We start from the raw sequence: 27,239 nt of genomic DNA on the forward strand, positions 1-27,239 counted from the left end.
CTTAGTAGAAACCAGCACTGGAGGTTTGCAGAACAAAAAAGATTGAAACAAAGCATTGGCAGGGGAATTGGACATGAGGGGGGGTGGGGAATTTGGTCAGATATCAGAATAGTTGCGGGTCGGGTCGTGGAGTCTCGGGACTTGTTTGGGTTGGATCCGGTTAGGTCAGGAGTCAGGTTGAGGCGGGGGAGTGGGGAATCTCATGTGGTTAGGTGGGTGAGGAGTACCATATGGGGTTGAGAGGTGTGGGGGGGGTGGTCCCCTCAGGAGTTGGGGGTGTCCCATGCAGGACTTGATCTGGATATTTACAATAGTTATGCTGAAATTAGAAGTGCTTTTCTTTCCTCAAACTCTTTCAGAGTAACTATAACTGACAGAACTATCCAAAGTTAGCGATTTAAATCATTTTGTCGTATGGGTCCCAGCTCAGGGAAGTTCTCCAGGGAAAGTTGGCATTCCCCAAATGCGACACTGGGGAGCCAGGAAACTATGGGCCAAGGTCTTTTTACCTTTGCACAATTCAAAAATACCCAAAGGAAGTAACTTCCTGCATACATGATTATCCAGGATAAATCAGGGAATTGTTTCGTGAATGGGTGTTTATGAAATGCACTAATGGCATTCCCTGTTAGTAAATGTCATGTTCTGCATGTATTCTAAAGTTGCCAATTCTGATTTGATGTCTGTTTGGGGCTTTGATTTTCACATTTGATCACATGGAATTTGATCATGTGATACTTGTCTACTTTTGCAAGTATTATTGCATTTGCCTCAGTTGAATGACTTAATATCACTGAGCCAGAATAAAAAATTGAATATTGTTTTATAGTGAGATGAATAGTATCATTTCTAAAACCAAAGGAAGAAAAAAGAACAGAAAGATTCAAGGATAAATAATGTTTAAATAAAAACTACTTTCTTCCATACTCCTAATTTGACCTCTGTGCAGAGTGTGCCACATCAGCAAAGAAGGTGCTATTTAGAGGCCTGCTCCAAGGCTTCGGTTGATGCCATTCTATAACCAGAAAAAGAGTTGGATGAAGCGGCCTGTGTTCACTCTCATATCAATTTTCCTTCTTTCTTTGTGAGAAACACATGGTGAATGTGTGTCGGTGTGTCTGGGCGGGTAGGGTGGGGGATTTTAACATAGAAAAAGGGTGGCTTTGGGTTGAGTGTGGGGCCCAGGCTGAGGCTGACGGAAGGGGTTGATATCGGGGGTCTCCCCCAGGATGAGGGTCTTGTGGCTGGACCTCTCCAGGTTGCCCTGGAAAACTTGGAAATCCCTCTTGGAATGGTGATTTCAGGCACCTTTCTGGCAAAACTACATATTATTATCTGTGTTCTATAAAAGCTTTGAAGTCGCCTGGTCAGATTAAAATCCATGCCCCACCAACACCAAGAAGCCTTCAAAATTACAGCACCACTCCATTCTAAAGTAGGCATTGCCCTTAGTTGATTTCATAAGCCCCAGTTGCTCTCAAAACTCTATGAACTGCTTTGATTGACAGGAGCTGCCAATTTCAATACAGCCATTAGGTTATGTTTATACAATCACCTTCTGCTCCACTGAGTTTATTAGGCTGATTGACAGCTCCAGGGGAGTTCAAAGACTACACTTTTGATACAATCAGTTCACTCTCCATGAAGCCTGCAGTGCTTCCTCTTTTCACCACAGCTGTTCTCTCTGGACCCATTTTTTTAACTCTGCAGCTTTGTTTCAAGTCTCTGAACTTTCCCAGAAAGCAGATATGCTATCTAATACTGCTTTTTTATCACTGGCTTTTTTTTCTTGCCTGCAAAGTTTCTTACAGAACCCATAAGCTTTATATTAGCACTTTTTTCTTTTCCTATATTTACTTAACTCTGCTGGGTTTTTATCTTTGATATAGAGGAGGCTGAGGGATAATTTAAGTACATAAAATAATGAGGGGTCTTGACAGAGCGGATATGGAAGGATTTATTTCTATTAGCAGAAGAATCAGCAGCAGGTAGAGATTAAAAGTGATTGGCCAAAGGATTAAAGGGGAGTTGAGGGGAAAGGGATTATTTTAACCAGATAGTGGGGGTGGGGGTGGATAGAGGCAGAATGCTTTTAAAACATGCAATGCATGGTTTTGCTTTAGAAGTGTCATGGTCTATGGGGCAACTGTGAAGGGCTAAAAAATTGAATCTTTTTAAACTGGCAGATATCTGATGAACTGATTAGCTGCCTCCTCTGCTATTAATTTCTATAAATCTAGAGCCAATTTCCTCACATTATCCAATAACATCCTCAGAAGGACCATTCATATTAGTAAAATAAGACATCAAAATATGTTTACCAATGATATATAAGGTGAGGATGTCGAATCTTGTCCATTTGAACATTTGCTCATTAGGTAATTCATTGGCTCCTAGAAGTTTCTGACTTTTAAAGTCTGACTTTTGTTGTTGCTACTTTGGATTTGAAATTGCCTTTACAATAACGACAATACCACACTTAACAAACATGCCAAATCCTACATAAGAAAATTGTTAATTAAAGCACCAGATTCTTTCCACATGATTTTTCATTCTCCTCATGAATGTTCGCCTTCTTAAGAACAGTTATTAATATTTCAATGCAATTCATTGGCACTCTGGAACATCATGAGGGTATGATATAATACTAAGCAAGAATGCAAGTCTTTCTTTCACGGTTTTCTCATATTCACCATGAGATGGTGGGCAGCTGATCACTAGGAGGTATACAAGGGCTGCTCTTGGGGTAACTCTTCTTCCCTGTATGGGGATTGTTTGCCTTCCAATAATTAGCTGAGATTGGTAACTCAAGAGGCATTATATGTGCTCTTTTATATTTCTCTGCTTTATTGTATATGAACTCAAAACCCTAGTGCATCATGTCACAGGACTGCTCCTGTACTAGGTACAAATTTAGAATGACACCTCATTCTATTATCATGAGTGTGTGAAAGAACAATTGAGATGCAATTCTAATATGGAAAACTACAAGTCTGATTCAGTGATATCACATATTTTAAGTGTACACTGTGTATATTATATCTACTGAGTCTTATATTTTTGGGGAGCAATTCAGTTACATATTTCAATGTGGTTTTCTGGGATATTGCTGCAGCTGAGATTGTTAGAAGTCATAAATCACAAGGGTTGGTTTCATAAGAGACTTAAGATCAAATGCTTCCTCGTGAAACTATGTTATTCTTCCTTCAGTTATTCTCAAGGAAGGAAGAGATAGAACAGTTCTTGAATGTCAGTTGAATGACTTATTACTTTTAGTCAGGACTAAATATTTTTTAACCTGACCAGGCACTGTTCTGGAATATCTGATCCCTTCCAAAGCTTTCCATATTTGGAAATAAAGAAACTGCTGACAAGTTTCATATCTGTAACTCGTTTAAAATTTTTATTTTAAATGAGTTTTGGTTCCCTAGGATACAAAACATTTTCCCCTCGTAAGCTATGATGATTAAATGAGCATTGACAGAAGCTGAAGCAAAATCTTTCTGTGCAGGCATGGTTTTTAACTGCTACTATTCTAGTCCCTTGTAACGTTCTGTGATAAACTGACAGCTGACAGCAGTATGCTAGTCCAAGCAATCTACTAAAATTATTTGCGTCATTAGACCTGAAGGTTCACAGAAAAAAATAATTTTCAGGTTATTGCGAAGTTATGCGATGGCCAGTGTATAATGTATGAAGGATAAGAGGTGCCTCAGTAAATTTACAAAATAACTGTCTAGCTGAGGCGCTCAGATTGTGTTGTGAAGCATGACATCAGAGGTTTATAAATGTCAAATAAACCCAAAATTGAATTGTTCCCTGAAATATTTCAAAGAATAAATTAGAATTTGTAATTCATAAATTGGCATATCTTCTCTTAATAATTATTCCAAATTCCCAGTGTCTGTTTTTGTTTTAAAGGAAGACTTTGAGATTTTATCCATATGACTGAACACTCCCAACATTTTTAACTTGTACTCATGGTAGAAAGGTAGCTTCCATTAGTAAATCAAGCATAATGTGAACTGAAACATTATTTATGCTGCGAATGGGACCATATGTCCCATAGCTGGAAATCATTCCATAACAATGGTATGCTACACTGGAGATCATTTGGAATACTCATCTTGTTCTCCTCCCCTTTGAGTTGCAATAAATACTAAACTGTCAGACTATTTGTTAAACCATATAGGTCATAAATAAAAGTTCAAATCACGCATCACATTTTATTGCTCTGACAACTGTCTTAACACTAGGTAGCTCAGGCACCCATCTTATAATGACATGCAAATCAGAGTCTAATTACACAAATAGGCAATTTTGATGGATTGCTGGCCAGATGGTTTTCTAAGGATGCTCTGATGACCAGGACCTCTTTCCTGTTTTTGCTTGGGAATTAAAGCCCTCAGTTCCAAATAGCTCATCTTGTACAATTCATGATTCCACAGAGACAGGCTCCATCACTCAAAGGTGAAAGCATTACTATTGGCTGCTGTGTTGTAATATTAATCAGACATCTTAGTCCTGCACTTACTAAATAAAGTATTGAACAAAGTACGTTCTGAACTTATCAGAACAAAGCCATCCCACCCATATGCCTAATTATTGAATGAATAAATAAAGACATTGTCCACTTTGTGGATGGGCAGGCTAACCGAACATCCATCTCAAGAGAAAATGAAGCAATTTCCCCCCATTTCATACAGAGTGAAAACTCATGTCTGATCTGTATGTAAATGGATTTATGTGCTATGATCGGCATAGATAATAGTCAGGTTGTAGCCAGGTTATTTTCAAACAGTAAGCTGCTGGTGAATTCAGAGGGGATCGTAAATAGCATAAAATGCCAACTTGCAAGAATAATTTTGCCTTAACAGCACAAGTCGTAAGGAACAAAAGGAGTAACTGATGAAATTTTAAAACATTTACTTCCAATTTGTTTTAACCAAAATATTCTTCAATGTCTTACCACAGTTTCTACATTAAAACAGTGACTACACTTCAAAAGTTAAACACAATGGGGGGAATTTTCCCATCCCGCCCGCCATGGGAATCGTAGTGGGCGAGGTATGGACCATGCAAAGGTCCGTTGACCTTGGGTGGGATTTTCCGGTTTTGGGGTGAGCGCGGCTGTAAAATTCCACCCAATGGGACATATGGCGGCTGTGATCGACGCTTTATAAATTTATTAAAATTTAATTATTTTCCACTGTGGTTTTAAAATTCATAATTCCATATTGTGTAAGGATCATTTCACTTATTTAGAATGGAGGGCTGTGGAGTTCCTCAGGGATCAGTGCTGGAACCTTTGCTGATGGTAATATATATATAAATGATTTGGAGGAAAATGTAACTGGTTTGATTAGTAAGCTTGCGGACGACATAAAGGTTGGTGGATTTGCGGATAGCGATGAGGACCATCAGAGGATACAGCAGGATATAGATCAGTTGGAGACTTGGGCGGAGAGATGGCAAATGTGAGGTAATGCATTTTGGAAGGTCTAATACAGATAGGAAATATACAGTAAATGGCAGAACCCTTAAGAGTATTGATAAGCAAAGGGATCTGGGTGTACAGGTACACAGGTCACTGAAAGTGGCAATGCAGGTAGAGAAGGTAGTCAAGAAGGCATACTTGCCTTCATCGGCCGGGGCATTGAGTTTAAAAATTGGCAAGTCACGTTGCAGCTTTATAGAACCTTAGTTAGGCCACAATGTATGGTGTTCAATTCTGGTCGCCACACTACCAGGAAGCTTTGGAGAGGGTACAGAAAAGATTTACCAGGATGTTGCCTGGTATGGAGGGCATTAGCTATGAGGAGAGGTTGGAGAAACCTGGTTTGTTCTCACTGGAACGACGGAGGTTGAGGGGCGACCGGATAGAAGTCTACAAGATTATGAGAGGCATGGACAGAGTGGATAGTCAGAAGCTTTTTCCCAGGGTGGAAGAGTCAATTACTAGGGGCACAGGTTTAAGGTGTGAGGGGCAAGGTTTAAATGAGATGTACGAGGCAGATTTTTTACACAGAGAGTAGTGGGTGCCGGGGGAGGTAGTGGAAGCGGATACGGAAGTGGCTTTTAAGGGGTGTCTTGACAAATACATGAATAGGATGGGAATAGAGGGATATGGTCCCCAGAAGGGTAGGGGGTTTTAGTTCAGTCCGGCAACATGGTCGGTGCAGGCTTGGAGGGCCGAAGGGCCTGTTCCTGTGCTGTAGTTTTCTTTGTTCTTTGTATGTTGGTAAGAATGTTGTGTTGGAACAGTACATTGTCCTGTTAAGGTTTATACAATATCATGGTTGTTTTTTTTCAAGTTCTTGCTAAGTTTCTTTCTATGTGTTAACTGCATTCTTAAATAAACTTGTTTGATAAAAGCTCCTTGGTGGTTTTATTTTTATTAATTTGTGGGACATGGGTGTCGCTGGCTGGCCAGCATTTATTGCCCATCTCTAGTTGCCCTTGAGAAGGTGGTGGTGAGTTGCTTTCTTAAATTGCTGCAGTCCATGTCCTATGGGTTGACCCACAATGCCATTAGGGAGGGAATTCCAGGATTTTGACCCAGCGACTGCGAAGGAATGGTGATATATTTCCAAGTCAGAATGGTGAGTGGCTTGGAGGGGAACTTGCAGGTGGTGGTGTTCCCATGTATCTGCTGCCCTTGTCCTTCTAGATGGAAGTGGTCATGAGTTTGGAAGATGAGGAACTTTGGTGAATTGCTGCAATGCATCTTATAGATAGTACACAGTGCTGCTACTGAGCGTCGGTGGTGGAGGGAGTGGATGTTTGTGGATGTGGTGCCAATCAAGCGGGCTGCTTTGTCCTGGATGGTGTCAAGCTTCTTGAGTGTTGTTGGAGCTGCACCCATCAACACAAATGGGGAGTATTCCATCACACTCCTGACTTGTGTCTTTGTGGATAGGCTTTGGGGAGTCAGGAGGTGAGTTACTCTCCGCAGTATTCCTAGCCTCTGACCTGTTCTTGTAGCACTGTGTTTATGTGGCAAGTACAGTTAGTTTCTGGTCAATGGTAACCCCAAGGATGTTGACAGGGTCATTTGAATCATACCTGGAGTGAAACATCTTTTGCTTACCCGTGCAAAAATTCAAAATGTAGAACTTAAGATATAGGCTGATTCCATAAAACACCTTGGAGTTTCTGACCGGGATTATATCAGTGGCCTTTCCTTTGTTTTACTAAAGCAGCATTTTACTGAAGGACTAGCCTTGGCGAGGTTAATATATTGGCGACAAAGGTGAACAAGACTTTTTTCTTCTACTCCTGGTAACCTTTATCATCAAGCAGCAGAGGAAACACAATGATATTCCTAAATGTGGAGGAAATCATATTTTGGAAGATTGCAAATGCCAAAAATCAAACTGCTGTAGGCACAGAAAGGTGACTCAGCAAAGGCAGAGTTGCAGAAGAAGACAAAATGCATGTTTCTCGAGAAGGAGGACAATGCCAGTACTGGCTCGTACCATGGAGGTACATCCACTGCCAGAGCAAGAAACAATGCGACTAAATCGTGTTATTACGACCAAGATCACCCTACTAATGGTAGAACTGCTGGTAAATGGACACTGGTTGAAAATAAGAGGTGCACACAGGAGCTGTAGTTTTCATTATTGGGGAGCAGCGTACAACTACCTCCAAACTGGTATTCAACTTTTGAAATTGGAAAACTTAAAGGCCAGACTAGTCACATACACAGGTGAACCACTAAGGATAAAGGGCAGTCCAATGACTCCACTGACCTACGGACTGCAATCAGCCTGACTCCCTCTTGTTGTCATGCGTGGGCAAGGACCAAGTCCAATGGGGAGAAATTGGCTCCAGCAAATCAGATTAAATTATTTGGAGATCTTCCGGCTAGGCGAGGGAGGACTGATTTCCTTGCTTATCCTCAATGAACTAGATGAGGCATCCCAAAAGTCTGTTACGATCAATACACACAAGGACTTATATGAACATACTCGCCTGCCCTTTAGGGTCTGGTCTGTGTGTGCTATATTCCAGTGGACAATGGAGAACATACTTCAGGGGTTACCTAAAGTGGCAGTATAACTTGGACGACATCCTGGTCACTGGCACCTCAGAACGAGAGCACTTGGTGCACCTGGAAGTGGTGCTAAAAGAATTTTTGGTATGCCTAAAGATAGAAAAATGTGTCTTTCAGACCAAGGAAGTGATCTATTCGGGTTACTGGATGGATGCAATAGGTTTACACCCTTCAGAAGAGAAAGGGCCACCAAAAGATGTGCGGGTTAGGTTGATTGGCCAGGTTAAAAATTGCCCCTTAGAGTCCTGGGATGCGTAGGTTAGAGGGATTAGCGGGTAAATATGTGGGGTGGGATTGTGGTCGGTGCAGACTCGATGGGCCGAATGGCCTCCTTCTGCACTGTAGGGTTTCTATGATTTCTATGAAAAGGGCATCAGCCCCAAAAACTACCATGGAATTAAAATTCTTCTCAGGATTAGTGAATTACTATGGGAAATTCATTCCAGACTTGGCTGCCTTACTTAGCCCCCTTGCACGCCCTGCTGCAGAAGCATCAAAGATGGCCTAGTGGTATTATCGCTAGACTAGTAATACAGAAACTCAGCTAATGTTCTGGGGACCCGGGTTCGAATCCTGCCATGGCAGATGGTGGAATTTGAATTCAATGAAAAAAAAAGAAAAATCTGGAATCATGAATCTACCGATGACCATGAAACCATTGTCGATTGTTGGAAAAACCCATCTGGTTCACTAATGTCCATTAGGAAAGGAAATCTGCCATCTTTTCCTGTTCTAGCCTACATATGACTCCAGAGCCACAGCAATGTGGTTGACTCTCAACTGTCCTCGAGCAACTAGGGATGGACAATAAATGCTGGCCAGCCAGCGACACCCATATCCCACAAATAAAAAAAAAGGTCATGGAAGGCACCCCAGGCTGAGGCCTTTTACAAGGTAAAACAACAATTATCATCAAACCTGTGAGCCCATTTTGACCCTAAGAAAGAATTCAACCTGATGTGTGATGCGTCCCCTTACAGGATCGGGGCTGTTGGAAAGATGGAATAGAAAGACCAATAGGACATGCATCAAGGACTTGCTCAGATGCTGAGCGGAGCTATTCACAAATTGAGAAAGAGAGATTTGTGGTCATCTTTGGCATAAAATAATTTCATCAGTACGTCTATGGTAGACACTTTATAATAGTGGCAGACCATAAACCTCTGCTTGACCTATTCAAAGAGGATAGGGCAAACCCCCTATTGCTTCCACCTGGATTCAGCATTAGGCCTGCTACTTGCTGCTTACAAATACCGTTTAGAGTACTGCTCCGGGACCCGAAGAGCCAATGATGATGTTTTGAGTTGCATTCCAATGCCTATGAGCCCTTCTCCTCTGCCCGCACTAGAGGAAGTTGTGATTTTTCAGAGACCCTATCTGTATCGGCAAAGCAGATTAAGATCCAGATGTAAAGAGACCCAACTTTATCAAAAGTGAAGCACATGGTCTTAAATGGTGAACTCCAAGGACAATCTTAGAAGAAATGAAGCCCTACTTGACTAAAAAGGATGAGCTCAGTGTGGAGGGCAGTAGAATTCTCTGGGGGTCCTGAGTGATTCTTTCTCATCCAGGATGACATTCGATACTCAAGGAACTACATAGTGGCCATCCTTGAATATCAAAAATGAAAATGCTGGCCAGGAGTTATGTCTGGTGGCCTGGCCTTGACTCTGATATTGTGGACTTAGTAAGGAAGTGCGATCTATGCCAGGAAAATGAAAGCTTCCTAGTTTAGCTTCTTTGTACCCATGGGAGTGGCCGGACAGGCCATGGATGAGAGTGCACGTGAATTTTGCAGGGCCTTTAATGGGCTCCATGTTTTTGATTCTGATAGATGCATACTCAAAATGGTTAAAGGTACACCCATAAGTTCCACTACTTTGCATGCCACAATCGAGAAGCTAAGACAGAGCTTCTGTCAGCATGGCATACCAAAGGTCTTGGTGTCCAAACAATGACACCGCTTTCAACAGTAGCGAGTTCCAAAACTTCATGCCTTCTGATGGCACTAAACATTTTAAAACGGCACCTTACCACCCATCCTCTAATGGGCTGGTGGAACGGGTGGTGCAAACTTTTAAAACTGGCATGAAAAAACAGCTATGGTACCTATAGAGACAAAATGGCACATTTCTTATTTGATTATTGAACCACCCCACAAGCTACAACAGGAATCGCTCGAGCAGAACTATTAATGCGATGTCTGCTTCGTATGAGACTACTATTTCCAAACCTGCAGGAAGGGTGGAGCCCAGACAAGAGACTTAGAAAAGAAATTACAACTCTGTAAGAGCAGAGTTTGAAATAAGTGATCAAATGTATCTGAAGAACTTTCAGGGTAGTTCCAGCTGAGTTCCAGGGATCTGAATAGAAAAAGATGGGGCCAGTGTCCTACAAGGTGAATGTCCAGGAGAAGGTCATGAAAAAACACCTTGATCACCTTGGGAGCAGGTAGTCCGCCCTAAAGCAGGCTTGGCTTCCAGGCGTAGAGACGGCCACTACCAGCACAGGACAACAGCTGGAGGCTAACCCGCAGACCATTCTTCCAGACAATGAAGAAACAGACTCCTAGATGGAACCTGAGGACTCAGGCAGCCCGATCAAATTGAACCCTGCAAAGGTGACACTTCGGCATTTCCTCCGAAAACTAAAGTCCCCAAGTAAGTTCATGCCTCCACATCCGGTGCCATCTCTGGCTGTTTTTAAACCAGTCGCCAACTGGCAAAAAGAAGTCCTTCCCACCAGGGGTGCTGCTGTGGATATGGTATGGGGGGTGGGGGTGGAGGGATGTTATTGTGGCCATGAAGGACACTGGGCATCATTAATAGATCCCTCCATGAGCTTCGTGGAGTACGAGTTTTCCTATTGAACAAGTGGAAGCTTGGCGAATGAGAGACAATTGGCAGGAGTTTAGAAACCCCCACTCTCAGCCTGGACCGCAGGTTATGTAGGTCCAAAGCACAGGTAAATTTGTTATAAGCCTTTGTTTTAATAAAACAGTGTTGTATCAGAGGACTAGCCTTGGCGAGGTTATTACAGATAGAACACCCTTTTTTCTTACAGGTCTGTTGTCTTAAAACCACCATGCCCACCCACCCAAAACTTCCCAAATCCTCTTTGTCCAAAGCTCCACCAGACCTACTTATTTTTGGAAATCCATTGGGTCTTCTTCTGTTTCCCCGCTGCAGTCATGGCAGTGCCACAATGTGGACTTGCTGCTGCTGGGATTGGTACAGTTGCCGGCCAATCTGATTGACTGGCAGCTCCCGAAGGTTAGACTTCCTCCCCAGTGAGGGACAGAAGTCCCACTCTGCCCCTGGAAAAAAATGGTTCGATCAAGCAGACGCAGCATGGATTCATGAAGGGAAAGTCGTGTTTGACGAATTTAGTGGATTTTTATGAGTGCGGTTGACAGAGGGGAACCGGTGGATGTGGTGTTTTTGGATTTCCAGATGGCATTCGATAAGGTGCCTCACAAAAGGTTACTGCAGAAGATTAAGGTACACAGAGTTGGGGGTAAAGTGTTAGCGTGGATTGAGGGTGAGTGGGCGAGGATCTGGCAGATGGAGTATAACGTTGACAAGTGTGAGGTTATCCACTTTGGAAGGAATAATAGTAAAATGGACTATTATTTAAATGGTGAAAAATTACAACATGCAACTGTGCAGAGGGACCTGGGGGTCCTTGTGCATGAATCTCAGTTTGCAGGTGCAGCAGGTAATCAAGAAGGCAAATGGAATGTTGGCCTTTATCGCGAAGGGGATGGAGTATAAAAGCAGGGAGGTCTTGCTGCAATTGTACAAGGCACTGGTGATGCCGCAACTAGAGTACTGTGTGCAATTTTGGTCTCCTTGTTTGCGAAAGGATATATTGGCCTTGGAGGGAGTACAGAGAAGGTTCACCAGGTTGATACCGAAGATGAGGGGGTTAGCTTATGAGGAGAGATTGAGTAGATTGGGCCTGTACTCGTTGGAGTTTAGAAGGCTGAGGGGAGATCTTATAGAGACATATAAGATAATGAAGGGGCTAGACAGGGTAGAGGCAGAGAGATTCTTTCCACTTAGAAAGGAAACAAGAACTAGAGGACACAGCCTCAAAATAAGGGGGAGTCAGTTTGGGACAGAGTTGAGGAGGAACTTCTTCTCTCAGAGGGTAGTGAATCTCTGGAATTCTCTGCCCATTGAAGCAGTGGAGGCTACCTTGTTAAATATGTTTAAGTCACAGGTAGATAGATTTCTGATCAATAAGGGAATTAAGGGTTATGGGGAGTGGGCGGGTAAGTGGAACTGAACCCACTATCAGATCAGCCATGATCTTATTGAATGGCGGGGCAGGCTCGAGGGGCTAGATGGCCTACTCCTGCTCCTATTTCTTATTTTCCTATGTTTAGCCCGCCCACAGAGCTTTATGGCTGTGGGGTGGGCCGGCGTGGTGTAGGTGGGGGTGGCAGGGTGGGTGCTGGATTCTTCCCATTGTTACAGCAAAGAGAAACAAGACAGGCAATTTGTGCTTTGCAAGACCTCTCAAATAGATAAATGACCAGCTAATCTGCTTTAGTGATACTGATTAAAGGATAGGTTTCTGTCCGACATAACATAGCATCAAATGGGTTAAAGGTTTGTAAAATAGATTTTCATTGTTGTAAGCTACTGATAACAGTGGTCAGTATAATCAGATTCCACTGCAGTTTCAATATAATGCGTACCATTATTGTGCTCCCTGCACCATTATTTTCCTGCAGATATTATTTTGTCGTCCCTGCTGGCTCAGGACACTATGTCAAGACTAATTTTCCTTCTGAATTGTCTGTGTTGTTCCAGTGTGAGTACAGCAGTGCCCTTTCTACAAAACTGCTTAAATTCTTAACCTTTCATTTTAGTGGCTTTATAATTTAGTATCTATTGCAAATAGACAATCACATTGTAATGTTCCCATTTGACTGGCAAAACTTCACTTTTGTTCATTGAGTTCAATTCTGCAAGCAATTTACTTATGTTATAGCGATGTGCCTCTGCACATGACAAAACACAATCTTCTTTGGTGCTCAGTTAATTTTGTGTTCAAACTTTACTTCCTAATACAGTCCTCAGGCTTTTAAAACTCTAGCTCAGCATTGCCAAATTGCTACTTCATAATGTTCTTCATTTTCTACTTTATTCTTTTCAACCTCAGTAGTGTAATACACTTTGGGTCTTGTCTTTGCATCCGCATTTCTCAATGATTAACATTTCTTTTTCAAAAATTATTATTCCCTAGATTACATCTTCAAGGGAAAGTAAAGTTATAGGATGTGTACTCCTCTAATTAAAAAACAAAGCAACATACCTCTCAGCTATTTTCAAATTCAGGAATATGTATTATACATATATCATATAAAGCTCCAGGGCTGAGAAACTTTAGTTATGCGAATAGACTGGAGAAAAGAAGGCCAAGAGGAGATTTGATAGAGTTGTTCAAAATCATGATGGGACAGACTAGATAGGGAGAAACTGTTCCCGTTTGTAAAAGGATCAAGAACAAAAGGGCACAGATTTAAAGTGAGTTGCAAAAGAAGTAAATGTGGGGTTTGATCTTGAGCCCACACTCTCTATTCGTGAGATTGCCAATGGGGGGCTCAATATCTTGTGAAACCCAGAAATCATGAATCTTGCTGGTGAGATTGTGATATCTGATTTTCGCTGCCCCTCACTGGGACGTAATCTCGCATTGCCAACCTGTGATGGGGCAGTGCCATGGGCGGGCCCCTAGGGGAAGCCTCAGGTTCGGGGACTCATCTATTTGTGGTGGTGGTGGACAGTGCGGTGCAGGTAGGAGCAGCCACAGAGAGGGATGGGGATGCTGGGAATGATCGGAACGGGCTGGGGGAGGGTGGGTGGCAATGCCACAGAAGGTGGTTGGGGGGTGCCTGGGGGTTATATTTGTTTCTGTAATCAGGGCACACTTTATAAGCCAGTTCCCAGCTTTAAGAGTTCCTGCTTCACCAGAGTTATGGCGCCAACCATACCCATTCTTTTGTTTTTGCAGTTTAAGGGACATGATCGGAGAGAAAACAAGCCTGCAGAGCTGGAGAGTTCCACATCAGAACTCACACTATGCAAAGTCTCATAAGATTCTGCCCTTGATGTCAGAAAAAAACTTGTTCACCCAATGAGTGGTTTGGGTCTGGAACCACCTGGAAGTGTGGTGAAGACAGGTTCAATTGAGACATTCAAGAGGGCATTTGATGATTACTTGAATATAAACTATGCGCAGAGATCCGGGGAAAAGGCAGAGGAATGACACTAAGTTATATGGTTCTTTGGAGAGCTGGTGCAGACACAATGGGCCAGATGGCCTATTGCACCATAATGATTCTGTGATCAAAAAAACTGTAATAAATTTGTCAGACATGATTTCCCTTTTATAAAGCCTTGTTGGCTTTGCCTAATCATATTATAATTTTCTAAGTGCCTTGTTAACACCTCCCTAATAATAGATTCTAGCAATTTTTCACTGAGAATATTCAAGGCTGAGACAGATAGATTTTTGGACTCTCGGGGAAATAAAGGGATCTGGGGATTCGAGAGCAAAAATGGGGTTAATTTCAAAGATTACCTATGATGTTATGGCGGAGTCAGCTGGAGGGACTAAATGTCCAATCTGGCATCTGTTTCCAATGTTTTTAGGATGCACACATTAAAAATTACTGCTGCAGATCTATACTTGAAGGTGGTGCAATCCAAGGGTACTTGGTTTCCATCCCAGCTTTAAAAGAAAATTGTAGATGCCCTAACTATAATCTTCCATAGTTCTCTTGATTTGGAAACCATTCTTTTAGATCAAAAATTTGAACATGTCACTTTGCTTTTTAAGAAAAGTCAGAGAGGGAAACCAGGGATTTATCAATTAGTTAGCCTAGAATCTGTTGTCAGGAAAATGCTAGAGTCTTTAATAAGGGATAGGGTGACTGAATATCTTCAAAATTTTCAGCTGATCAGAGAGAACCACCATGGATTTGTAAAGGGTGAGTAACGCATGCTGAATCTGACCTTATCTTTTGAAGAGGTTTCTAAAGTAGTGGACAGGTGAATGCTGTGGATGTTATTTACATGCACTTCGAGAAGACAATTGATAAAGTTCCTCATAAGAAGCTGTTAGCTGAGGTTGAAGCTAATGAACAAAGACAAATTATTGACCAGGAATAATCCTGAATCCTTAATCCTTAATCCTGAATCCGCCCAATGGGAGAATAAATTCCTGGCCACAGACTATGAATGGCTTTTGATTTTTATACACAACTGTAACTAGAAACATTTCTTCAATCCCTAAGTAAACATAACTCAAGTTGAATTCTATTACATGTTCTAATTTATCCTTGAACTGAGACAACAGGACTCGGAAAGACCCTCTCTAACTATCAAATCAGATCGGGCAGTTCACCAAAAATAGCCATAACTCAATGTATGTATTCAGTTCTTTAATAGAAGCACATCTGTAGGGACATTAGATAATAATGTTGACATAAGAATGTGATCTACTTTTAGGCCTAAACTAACGACAGAAGCTAGTTCAGATATTTGAAATTAAAAACGATAAATATCGGAAAGCAGTTTATGTTGGAGTGACTTGCCTTCTGTTAAGTTTGTGACTTACCTTCTGTTAAGTTTATTAATTCCTTGATGAGAAACAGTTCCTATTGGTGCCAGTCAAATAATTAGCCCAAATAGATATTTATTCAAACATGAACCTTGGCGGTGAGTTGGCACTGTTGAAGTCAGATTTAGTGTTTATTGCTGCCCCAACTAACACCTCAAATTAGTTAATTCAGCAAAGATAGCCGGTCACACCTCCGGCCCTCCTGGCCTGAATATTTCAGCTGCTCACTTTCTGAGCCACTGATGGTACTGTTACCAATTCAGATAATTATGGTTCTCAAATAAATCAGAATTGGATTCTAGGTGAAGTAACAAACTGAATACTTAAATGATTATTCCTTACCAATTTAAAATATTCAATTAAGTATTTCAGAATTCAACTACCAAACAAAAATAAAATAAGGCCCAGGGTACTTACCGTGTATTCTGTATCACGTCCGAACCAATAAAAAGGCACATAAAGAGAAAGATAAAGACACACAGTAAATAAGGGTAGTTTGGATTCATTATTCACAATGAACATTTTAAGTACATACAGCAGTTTAAAGGCTACAAACTAAATCAATCAAGATTACCTGAAGAAAACCACAACCCAAAGCGTAATTAAGCCGGCCATGCGTATAGCTTGGGAAAGTGTACAGAAAAATATCAAACATTCATCAAGATCTGTTTTATATGTTTGATTTTTGATTGGTTGGTTATTACCTCTATGGTCCTGTTCAAATCTGCTCTGTTTGTCATTAATTTGGAAGTTTAGTTGTGAAAGTTCACTGTTAGGTGAGTAATAAGATGCACAATATTTGTTCAGACATTTTTTATTCAACATTTCATTTTGTTTTTATATGAACGCACAAGTCATTTTCTCTCTGGGTCATTCACCAATTATGGCTAAAAAGGGGAATGAACAGTCTAATTCCAGGCCTCTGCCAATGTTACTACACACTGGCAGTCAGAAAATGCATCAGAGCGGCTCAGATCTCCTCCTTCAGATTACTAATCCAGAACAACATGACTGAAATTGAGAACTCAGCAATATGGGGGTACATTGAGGTGGTTGCAGATTGATAACAGTCCTCTCCATGGCTAAATGTGTTGAAGCTGCTATGAACTGCTCTACCTCCAAGTATAGTTATACTTTTGGAAAGTCAAACTAAGGATACCAATTGTACAGGTTCACATGCACATTTCTTTATTCAACTTAAATTTTAAGAACGGCACTCATCTGGTCCCAGAATTGTTAAAAATAGAAAAGTTATCTCAGGAATAGTGATGGCAATGGTGTCCATTATTACACAGTTGAAATCCAATAAAATACTCGAAGGACTAATAAGTAAATGCAATAAAAAAGATAATTGAATTTTCAAATAATCATGAATAAAATATAACAGATTCACTTATGGCTGAGAATTTTTCCAAAGAGTGGATGTTTTGTTTCCATGTTATAACTCTCAAATGAAGAAACAAAGATGGTGAATAAATACCACAAGCTGTATCATCTTTAGTGAATAAGTTACTTTCAGCAACATGACAAAAACGCAGATTTTATTTTTTACTGACTCTGTATTTTAAACTTACTTCTGTTTGACTAATTAGTGTTTATAACAACACTGGGGAGAACCTACTTGGAAGATCTCCTTAGCCCAGCTTATGTGAGACAATAACAATCATTCTGAGTTAATGAACATCTCTCCCAAGATTACTTCATCCCCTCCATGCTATTTCCCATGTGCTGACTATAGTAATTGCTATTTAAAAATTGTAAAGTGTAAATGAACTGCTTTCAGTATAATTCACTATATTTCATCCAGTAATAAGACACGTCATTCACAAATGAATTTAGATGAGTGATTGGTATTGAAGACTGAAAAGGCCGATCAATACTGGCTATATGAAAGAACACGTGGAGTCATCATTGACCTGTTAAGTTTGAGCCCTGATATATTGGGGTCCTTATGTAGCTGCAGTGGAGATTACATTTTTTACGTACACTGTCATTTTTCATCTTCATCAACACACAACTGAAATTCCAAATTTGAAAGGTATTGAATTTCTAGATTTGTACCCACGAGACTAGTGCTCAGTTCGATTATAGCCACAAGACCTTTCATCTGTTTTCCTCCAGCTGAGTAAAGTCCAGATATGTATTTACATTTTTCACATCACAACAGGAATTTAGATTGGCAAATGAAGGTCAAGTATATTTTCATCCTGCAGTCTCTTCTCTTCCTTTATCTCAACTCACAGCCAAGCCTGATGTCCTATTTTTCCTCTGCTCCATGAAAACCAATTATTCCATTCGCCTCCATTGTTCAGTTACAATGCTGTGTAGCCTTTCATCACCACTCACTGCTCTGCCCAGTTTCTTTTGCAAACTTTAATTATAGCTCATTCTAGAATTTGCTTTACCAAGTTTACCAAGGGCGGCACGGTAGCACAGTGGTTAGCACTGCTGCTTCACAGCTCCAGGGTCCCGGGTTCGATTCCCGGCTCGGGTCACTGTCTGTGTGGAGTTTGCACATTCTCCTCGTGTCTGCGTGGGTTTCCTCCGGGTGCTCCGGTTTCCTCCCACAGTCCAAAGGTGTGCGGGTTAGGTTGATTGGCCAGGTTAAAAATTGCCCCTTAGAGTCCTGAGGTTAGCGGGATTAGCGGGTAAATATGTGGAGGTAGGGCCTGGGTGGGATTGTGGTCGGTGCAGACTCGATGGGCCGAATGGCCTCCTTCTGCACTGTAGGGTTTCTATGATTTCTATGTTTAATGACTTCAACGAAGCCCGAGGTTGACCTCGTGGAGTATGAGCTCCCTGATTGAGGCCTGCCCAATCGGGGAGCCCCACCTGTATATAAATATGGGAGTGTCAGGTCTACTGGCACTCTAGAATCTGACTTTGTACCTGAAGCGCTATTAGAAGTGGAATTGAGTTTGTATATCCCTGATGGAATCTGGTGAAGGTTCACCAGCGTCTGAGGAGTTATTTCACCCAGTATTTTCTCATCTACCTCCAAAAATAGATATCACTCTTGATTTCCTTTCTCCATTTTCATTTCTTCTCTATTGAAGATTTCAGGATGTCAAGTGCTGCATGTATAAATATATGGGAAAGCTAATGGTGTCAGAAATAAAGTGGTGTCTCTCAGAACTGAGACTTAATTTTTAAAAATTCATTTATTTGATGTGGGCTTCGCTGGCTAGGCCAGCATTTATTGCCCATTCTAATTGCTCTTGGGAAGGTGAAGACGAGCTGTCTTGAATTGCTGCAGTCCATGAGGTGTATGTACATCCACAGTGCTGTTAGGGAGGGGGATCCAGGATTTTAACCCAGCAACAGTGAAGGAACAGCGATTTCCAAGTCAGGATAGTGAGTGACTTGGAGGGGAATCGCCAGGTGGGGGTGTTCCCAGGTGTCCTTCTAGATGGTGGTGGTCCTGGGATTGGAAGATGCTGCCTAAGGAACCTTGGACAGTTCCTGCAGTGCATTTTGTAGATGGTGCACATGGCTACCGCTGTTCGTTGGTGGTGGAGGGATTGAATGTTTGTGGAAGTGGTAGCAATCAACAGGGCTGATTTTTCCTGGATGGTGTCAAGCTTCTTGAGTGTTGTTGGAACTGCACTCATCCAGGCAAGTGGAGAGTATTCTATTACACTCCTAACTTGTGCCTGGTAAATGGTGGACAGGCTTTGGGGAGTCAGGAGGTGGGTTACTTGCCGCAGGATTCCTAGCCTTTGATCTACTCTGGTAGCCATGGTATTTATATGGCTAGTTCAGTTCAGTTTCTGGTCAATGGTAACTCCCAGGATATTGATATTGGGGGATTCAGCAATGGATCATTGCCTGGCACTTTTGTGACGCTAATGTTACTTGCCCAAGCTTGGATATTGTCCAGGTCTTGTTCGGTAATTACCACAATCTCATTTACACTATTCGGCAAACAGCATTAGTTACAAACCTACAAGGTGACAATATATATTTGAATGTTCTGCAGGCTATAAAGACAGGATTAAAACTGAATATCAGTGTGGCAGAACAAACTGCAGATATATGACTAGACAAACTCCGAGATGAAGAAAAGGCACAAAATTACCTCAGGATCAGGAAATGATTGCTCCAGGGAAATGAACAGAACAATTTGCGTATATCAAAACTGAACCTTAGTAACACATATCCCAAACAATCTCCAGGGTCTTAAAATTAAAACCAACTCAAGGGCAACATTGTGACACATGTATGCTCTTGAGTTTTAGAAGGAGTTTGTCATTGCTGACACACTGAATTCCCTATTTAAGCCACTGAGGATATGAGGGAAAGCAAATTAGACACAATATCAAAAGGTGAGTCTCACTATTTGTGAGGATGTAAGAATAGCGCTGGCAGAACATTGATAGCAAATTACTTTCCTACAACAAAAATGTGTGCAATCCAGGAAACAAAGGACAAAGGTTTGGCAGGAATGGATGGGGTCGGGAGGTGCGGGTGCGAGATAACTAAATAACAGACAAAAAATGGAGCCAAAAATCAAGTGAAATCATGCATTAAAGATTCGGTTACAATTTGATGTTGATTGTGACTGAGCTTTGTGCACAAACCTACTTTGAACTATTTACAATTATTTTCCAAATTAACTACGAAAACACTACAGTGCTACAAAGCCATGATTAAAAGTCTGATTGTTTTAAATACTAATAAGAAAATAAGTTGCATTTTTGAAGAGTCCAACAGCTCTGCCTTAGATCAATGAAAATTGACTATGAGATAATATTCTCAGGTCAAGTTAATCAAAGCAAACACATCTTTGAATGATGAATTTCTTCAGATTTGCTCCATTAATGCATGCTCTGTGTAGCTGTAGGTGTTACATCAAAGAAAGAAAAGGATGGAATCTTAAATCAACTTAGCATTTGGTTTTCAATGTGACACCTGGTAACTGTAGCTTAGTAACTGTGACAGTCTGTTTTATCAGCTCAGTATGAAGTGTTCTGTTTCTGCAATAGTTTGCATGGCAATTATACTAAGACAGATATTGCTAGGTTCATGCAAAATGCATTTCTGCATTACCATTACATGTGCCAAACAAGGCAATATATTTTAACACAACATACATTTTATATGTGTAGGATAGATTGCCATAACGGATGTGCAGCATATGTCAGGTCAGGATATAAGGATTGAATGGGAAAGGCATTTTAGCCCATTCAGTACATCGTGTTGTTTAGGTCAGTCATACTGTTTTCTGTGACTCTCTCCACCTTGGTCCACAGCCCAGATTTTAATAAGGATCCACTCAAAGGGTTTTTGTTTTAATTTCTTCTTTTTGTTCTCCTCTTCTAAGGAGAGTGAGTCATTCTAGGATATGCTTCTACGGTAGCCCTCCAGTGCCTTGTCCAAGCTGCCATTGTTCATTCTGTGCCAAAGAGACAATGAGCTGCAAGGAGTTTTTTTTAGACCCACAGTGGAAACAGCTGAATTAGCACACACAGTTGCAAGAACAAGATGGCTAACAATCCAGCAGCACTGCATAGCGATATGGAACTGAGTTGTGACATAGCGATATGGAACTGTCTATGCTTAGAAGTTCACAATCATAGCTCTGGTTTCAATAGAGAGACACCTGCGTACAAAAGGGGGTCTTAGAAAAGCAATTTTTCCCAGGTCACTTTACAGAGATGGCTCAGGATCTTTTTGATGTAAGCAACCTGATAGAGGTCCATGGGCTGTTAATGGTGGTGGCAGTGGCCTCTGTTATGTACTGAGAAAGTAGAATATAAATAAAGGGTTAACTCGGAAAATATGGGTTAGCATGACTTGATAGGGATTAGAGAGGATAGCATGACTCGAATAAAATGAAGGCATACAAAGAATGGAATGCTCTCGGAAGAAAGCTAAAACCACATAAGTGATTTAATTATAGGTGTAACATTGTAACATTGTAAGGATCTATTGGGTAAACAAGGTAGGAAATCCATTGTATTGATGAATATGAATAGATCTGTACAGAATTGAATATACTTGTTTGATTAGATCTGTATAAAAGATGGCTGTAACAGAACAACTTTGAGTAGATCCTTCTGATCACTCCCAACGGCTATTGTAAGTGCAAAATAAAGTAATATTGTGTGGATTTGCTGTGATGTAGGTTGTTCTTTAAAATTTTCTTTAACAGTGTTGCACTCTCAGGACACAAAGAACATGGAGTTGTAGCATGTGGGTTTAGCTGAAACAACGCAGGTTTATTGAATAGCTGTTAACTCTACAAAGGCTTGACCTGGACTGAGGCAAAAACCTACGAAGCAGCCAATGATGTCACAAACTAAACATGTGTTTAGTCTCTTAAAGTGATTGCGCAACAACACAACAATAACCCCAAATATATAACAGTCTCACCTGCTAATTCAGGGGGAGAGGTGGAAAAGCAGAAGGAGAGTGGGGAGGGGTGTTAGCAACAGAAGTAGGGGTCAGCCGCACCCTCCCTCCTTAATGCCAGGTTCTTTGATCAGGCACTTTGAACAAAGGACCATCACTCAGAGCCTGCAAGCAACCTTGCATGGGTTTACTTGTCCTGCTCACTGCATAGTGAGCCCCCTGCCTGCGGCTGGGTTAATACCAGTGGTAGCAGGACATGACCCTTCAGCATGCATTGACTTAAGGGCCTCAGGTGGCAGCAGTGGGGAAGGACGTCCAAGGGACTACCTGTCACAGACTTAATCAGGGTGGAGGCAGGAAGGTGGTAGATGGGTCCACACTCAATATCCTCCTGCCTGATAAAATGCCCCACCACCAAACTCAACACAAGCGAGGACATTAGATTCAGGCCAATTTTTCTAACCTCTTAGATATGAAAGCAATCTTACCAGAATTTGGCAAAGTTTTGGTTCCAGCAAGAAAAATGGAGTGAATCACACCAATGGCTCTGGCGTAATTTATGACCGAATCTTCAGCCTCATTGAAATAAGTTTTTATGGCCACGAGAATAACGTTGCGACCGCAGTGGCCTCCCTCCGATTTGCTCGCCATGGCTCAACATAATTGCTCCAATCACTAGGGAGCTGCTTATACATGGCTCCCCAGCAATCCTCAGCACTTGTCCCACAGTGACTGCAGAGGATGGCGGTCAGGAAGCCCGCACTGCATTTCTCAGAGGGAACCCTCACCAGATTACTTGATGGAATGTAGCAGCATTGGGATGCACTCTACCCTTGCTCCAGGAGAAGATCTCCCACCAAAGTCACCACCCCCGCCTGGGATGCATGGCAGTCCTGGTGAGTGCAAGCTCACTGCAGAAGAGAACATGCGTCTGTGATTTCTACCCGTGTTCCCTGTTACCTGTGTGAATTTCTGCTCTCCCTCTCAACACCTGCTCCAACAGTACAACCACATTCCCACATCGTTTTCTCTGTACTCCAGCAGGATGAATAGTGTTGTGCCTTTATTGTCTCATGACAACTGATCTGCACATTTCGCATCTTCCCCTCCCCCCACCAAAGAATATAAGTCCCAACCTTGCATTGCACGAAAGTGCATTAGAGAGGATGCATGACAACAAGGTCTCCATCCTGATGGAGCATCTCAAAAATGGTGTCAAACATGATATTAAACAGAGGGAATGGTGTCAGCTATCATCCTCCAACTTGTTAGGCGGTTTTCCTAAGTGCAAGCTGTGCACTGCTAAGGCTTGCATTGAAAGACGTATCTACATTTTTGAGGCTTGGTGTTCCAAAGGGTTAACCTTTGTCCCCAGACTATGCAGCAAGATCTAGCTCTGGATATTAAACTGGCATGCTGGCCTCCTCCAACATTCATCTGTTAGTTGCTTTGGCAATACATTCATTTTGACAAGACACAGCTGATTTTTGAGAGGTATGCAATTTGCTTTTCAAGCAATTCCCACAAGGGCAGCCTCAGTCTTTGGGGTCTTCAATGCTGTACAGTTAGGTAGCCTTGCATCAGAACAATTAATGCACTCTCACTGCTGGACTTGAGAATCAGAGTTCGCAGAGAAGTGAATTTAAACTTTCTTTCCAGTAATTCCCTCTGGCCTCACACCATTGGCAGAGTGAGGGTTGTAGGTTTCACTACATTCACCCTCCCTCAAGTGAGAGGGTCTTTGTGCCTCGTGAGACAAGGTAACTCTCCATCACTGATACCCCACCCAGCCTTTGTAACCTGGCCTCTCCCAAAGCAGGACCCCAGGACCTCATAGTCGCACCAAGTACTGCCCCGCTGCTATGGCTATCTCCCACCCAGCTTGCAGCTCCAACAAGCAAGGGCACCCACTCAGCTACTGTTTGAACAGTAGCCCAGCCTGGAGGAACTGGGAAACGATGCCTGCATCACAGCCAGTACATCCCCTCGCAGCAAGGGGCGACCCAAAATGAAGGGAAGATAAGGCCTCTGAGCAATCCACACGCACCACCCCTCCCAACCCCCTTCCCTGGTGGCGGAAGTGACCCTCACCCCAGGCCTTGAACTGCATATGTGTGCGGCCATAGCATTCTCCCTGGTACACTTGCATGTTGGACTGCTTGGGAAGTAATGGTCGCCTGAGCACTCACCTCCGCGATCCTCCTTGGAGGCGATGGTGCCAGGTTCATGCTTATGTAGACCTGTTATAAATGGCCAGCTAAATATTTGGTGTGGGCTTGATAACCGACGTGAGTGCTCGCTAATGATATCCTGATGCATTCGATTTAGATTCTTTTCTGGTGTATTCCACATCACTCCACCAGCAAGGTTGGCTCAAAATCGGAAAATGTGATCTCACTGGCAAGAATCACGCTTTTCCGAACTCTCCTCACTTTGAACCTATGCCGCCATTCCCGCAGACGGTGAACACAGGGCTCAAGATCCCATCCAAAATGTCTATATATTATAAATGATAATCCCTTGAATTCAGTGTTATTCTATTGTCAACCTCAATAACTGCTCCAAACACTGCTCCTCCAAGGTCTCATCAGCATTTATTCTTTTTAAAGTAAAAATTGCATTAAAAATTAATAGAGGTATTAGAAAGACTGGCAGTACTTAAATTTGGTAAATCATTAGGATGGGATGGAATGCATCCAAGGATGCTGAGGGAATTAAATTGGAAAATGTGGAGGTCATAATCTTCCAATCGTCCTTGTATATTGGGTTGGTGCCAGAAGACGAGAGAATTGCAAACACTACTTGTTCAAAAAAGGGGCTAAACCTAGCAACTTCAGGCCAATCAATTTAATCTTGATGGTCGGAAAGCTTGGATTAATTAGGGAAAGTCAGCACAGATATGTTAAGGAAAATTGTGTTCAACTAACCTGATTGAGTTTTTTTGATGAGGCAACAGAGAGGATTGATGAGGGCTTGGGGCCAAGGCAACAGGAGGCATAGTCATCAATGGTGCAGCAATTAAAATTGGGGATTCGCTTGAGGCCAGAAATAGGGAGCACTGATATCTTGGAGGGTTGTGGGGCTGGAGGAATTACAGAGATAGGGAGGGATGAGGCCATGGAGAGATTTAAAAATGAGGATGAGAATTTTAAAATCGAGGCATTGCTGGAACAGGAGACAATGTAGGTCAGTAAGCATGAGATAATAGGGGAATAGGACTTTCAAAGAACAAAGAATAAAGAACAATACAGCACAGGAACAGGCGCTTCGGCCCTCCAAGCCCGCGCCGCTCCCTGGTCCAAACTAGACCATTCTTTTGTATCCCTCCATTCCCACTCCGTTCATGTGGCTATCTAGATAAGTCTTAAACGTTCCCAGCGAGTCTGCCTCCACCACCTTGCCCAGCAGCGCATTCCAGGCCCCCACCACCCTCTGTGTAAAATACATCCTTCTGATATCCGTGTTAAACCTCCCCCCCCTCAACTTGAACCTATGACCCCTCGTGAACGTCACCACCGATCTGGGAAAAAGCTTCCCACCGTTCACCCTATCTATGCCTTTCATAATTTTATACACCTCTATTAGGTCACCCCTCACCTTCCGTCTTTCCAGTGAGAACAACCCCAGTTTACCCAATGTCTCCTCATAACTAAGCCCTTCCATACCAGGCAGTATCCTGGTAAACCTCCTCTGCACTCTCTCTAAAGCCTCCACGTCCTTCTGGTAGTGTGGCGACCAGAACTGGGCGCAGTATTCCAAATGTGGCCGAACCAACGTTCTATACAACTGCAACATCAGACCCCAATTTGTATTCTCTATGCCCCGTGTCCGTCCTATTCCATAAGTTAAAGCAAGGGTAGTAGAGTTTTGGATGGCCTCGAGTTTACGGAGAGTAGATTATGGGAAATCAGCCAGGCGTGTGTTGTAATGTTCCCATCTTGAGGTGATTAAGACACAAGTGAGGGTTCAGCCACAGATAAGCTGTGAAAGGGACTCATTTGGGGCAATGTTATGAAAGTGGAAATAGGCAATCTTAGTGATGACAAGAAAATGAAGTCGAAAACTCATCTTAGAATCAAATGTTACACCAAGGTTGCGAACAGACTGGCTTAATCTCAGACTGTTGCCAAGGAGAGGGATGAAGTCAGTAACTAAGGAACAGAATTTGGAACGGAGACTGAAAACAACAGCAACTTCCCAATATTTAATTGGAGGACATTTCTGTTCATCTGTACTGTACGTCAGGTAGGCAGTCTTACAAACTAACAATAGTGGGGGAGTTGAGAGTGGCGATTATAAATCTTAGTTATACAACATTGAATATCCAATTACCTCAGAGACTCTTGAACACAACACTAACAGTCATTGAGGTGTATCATACATCTTCTGATGGCACAATGTTGTAAAATGTAATTCTTCATATCATGAGCGTCACTGGATTTGCCTTGTGATCCTGAACGTTATTTAATGCCAATTTCCATTGGGGCCATATTTAGCATATTTTAGTGTTATTCCTCCCCACACCCTTTGGTGCCAGAATCTGATGTAGTGTTGTGCTATCATTACACTCGGTTCTGTTTCCTATGTATACGGCAGCAACCAGGGCAGCAATTGTTCAATCTTTCTCATTTGTATGGTAACCTAGCAATATACTTTCATTCTAATGTGCTTTCAAAAACACAATGAAATGTATGCATTTGAAAGATGGGTGTAAAATGAAGGATTAAGGAATTTTAGAAACCTAAAGCTGGCATAGCACTTTCCCAGGCCCTGTTTAAAATATCTGGTCCTTTGCCCATGTGCCTGCTCCTCTCCCAGTTGTTTATACGCTTTGTTTGTGTATCTGATCTCTCTCAGGTATTCATGCCCTTTACCAGCCTTTTCATTTTATTTTTAACCATCTATTTGCTTCATGACTACTTTGTCCCTTTCTCAGCTATCTTTAATTGGAGTTCCTCACTTTTTATTAAATATTCTGCTTTTTTATTCTTACAATCGAAGTGAATAACTTCAGACACTTCCCCATATTAAACTCCATATGCCATCTTGTTGCCCACTTACCTGATCTGTCTATATTTGTTTGCAGCCTCTCTGTGTCCTCCCCACAGCTTATCATTCACTTAGCTTGGTATCATCAGCAAACATAAATACATTACACTATGTCTCTTCATCTAAGTCATTAATATAGATT

At 42.0% G+C, this 27,239-nt stretch overlaps 1 protein-coding gene across 2 annotated transcripts in view; it reads right to left on the bottom strand.

The window, feature by feature from the left end:
* pitpnc1a (phosphatidylinositol transfer protein cytoplasmic 1a) overlaps nt 1–27,239 on the bottom strand; it is a 293,791-nt gene that overhangs the window by 62,700 nt on the left and 203,852 nt on the right. Inside the window, exon 4 of one of the 2 annotated variants that reach the window (XM_078225785.1) lies at nt 16,112–16,119. The exons of the other annotated variant lie outside the window; for it this stretch is intronic. Within the exon in view, the coding sequence (XP_078081911.1) occupies nt 16,112–16,119 (8 nt within the window). The remainder of the gene's footprint in view (nt 1–16,111; nt 16,120–27,239) is intronic. 2 annotated transcript variants of the gene reach the window in all.

Source organism: Mustelus asterias, chromosome 12 (genome assembly GCF_964213995.1).
Source record: "Mustelus asterias chromosome 12, sMusAst1.hap1.1, whole genome shotgun sequence".
In the NCBI taxonomy this organism is placed as follows: Eukaryota; Metazoa; Chordata; class Chondrichthyes; order Carcharhiniformes; family Triakidae; genus Mustelus; species Mustelus asterias.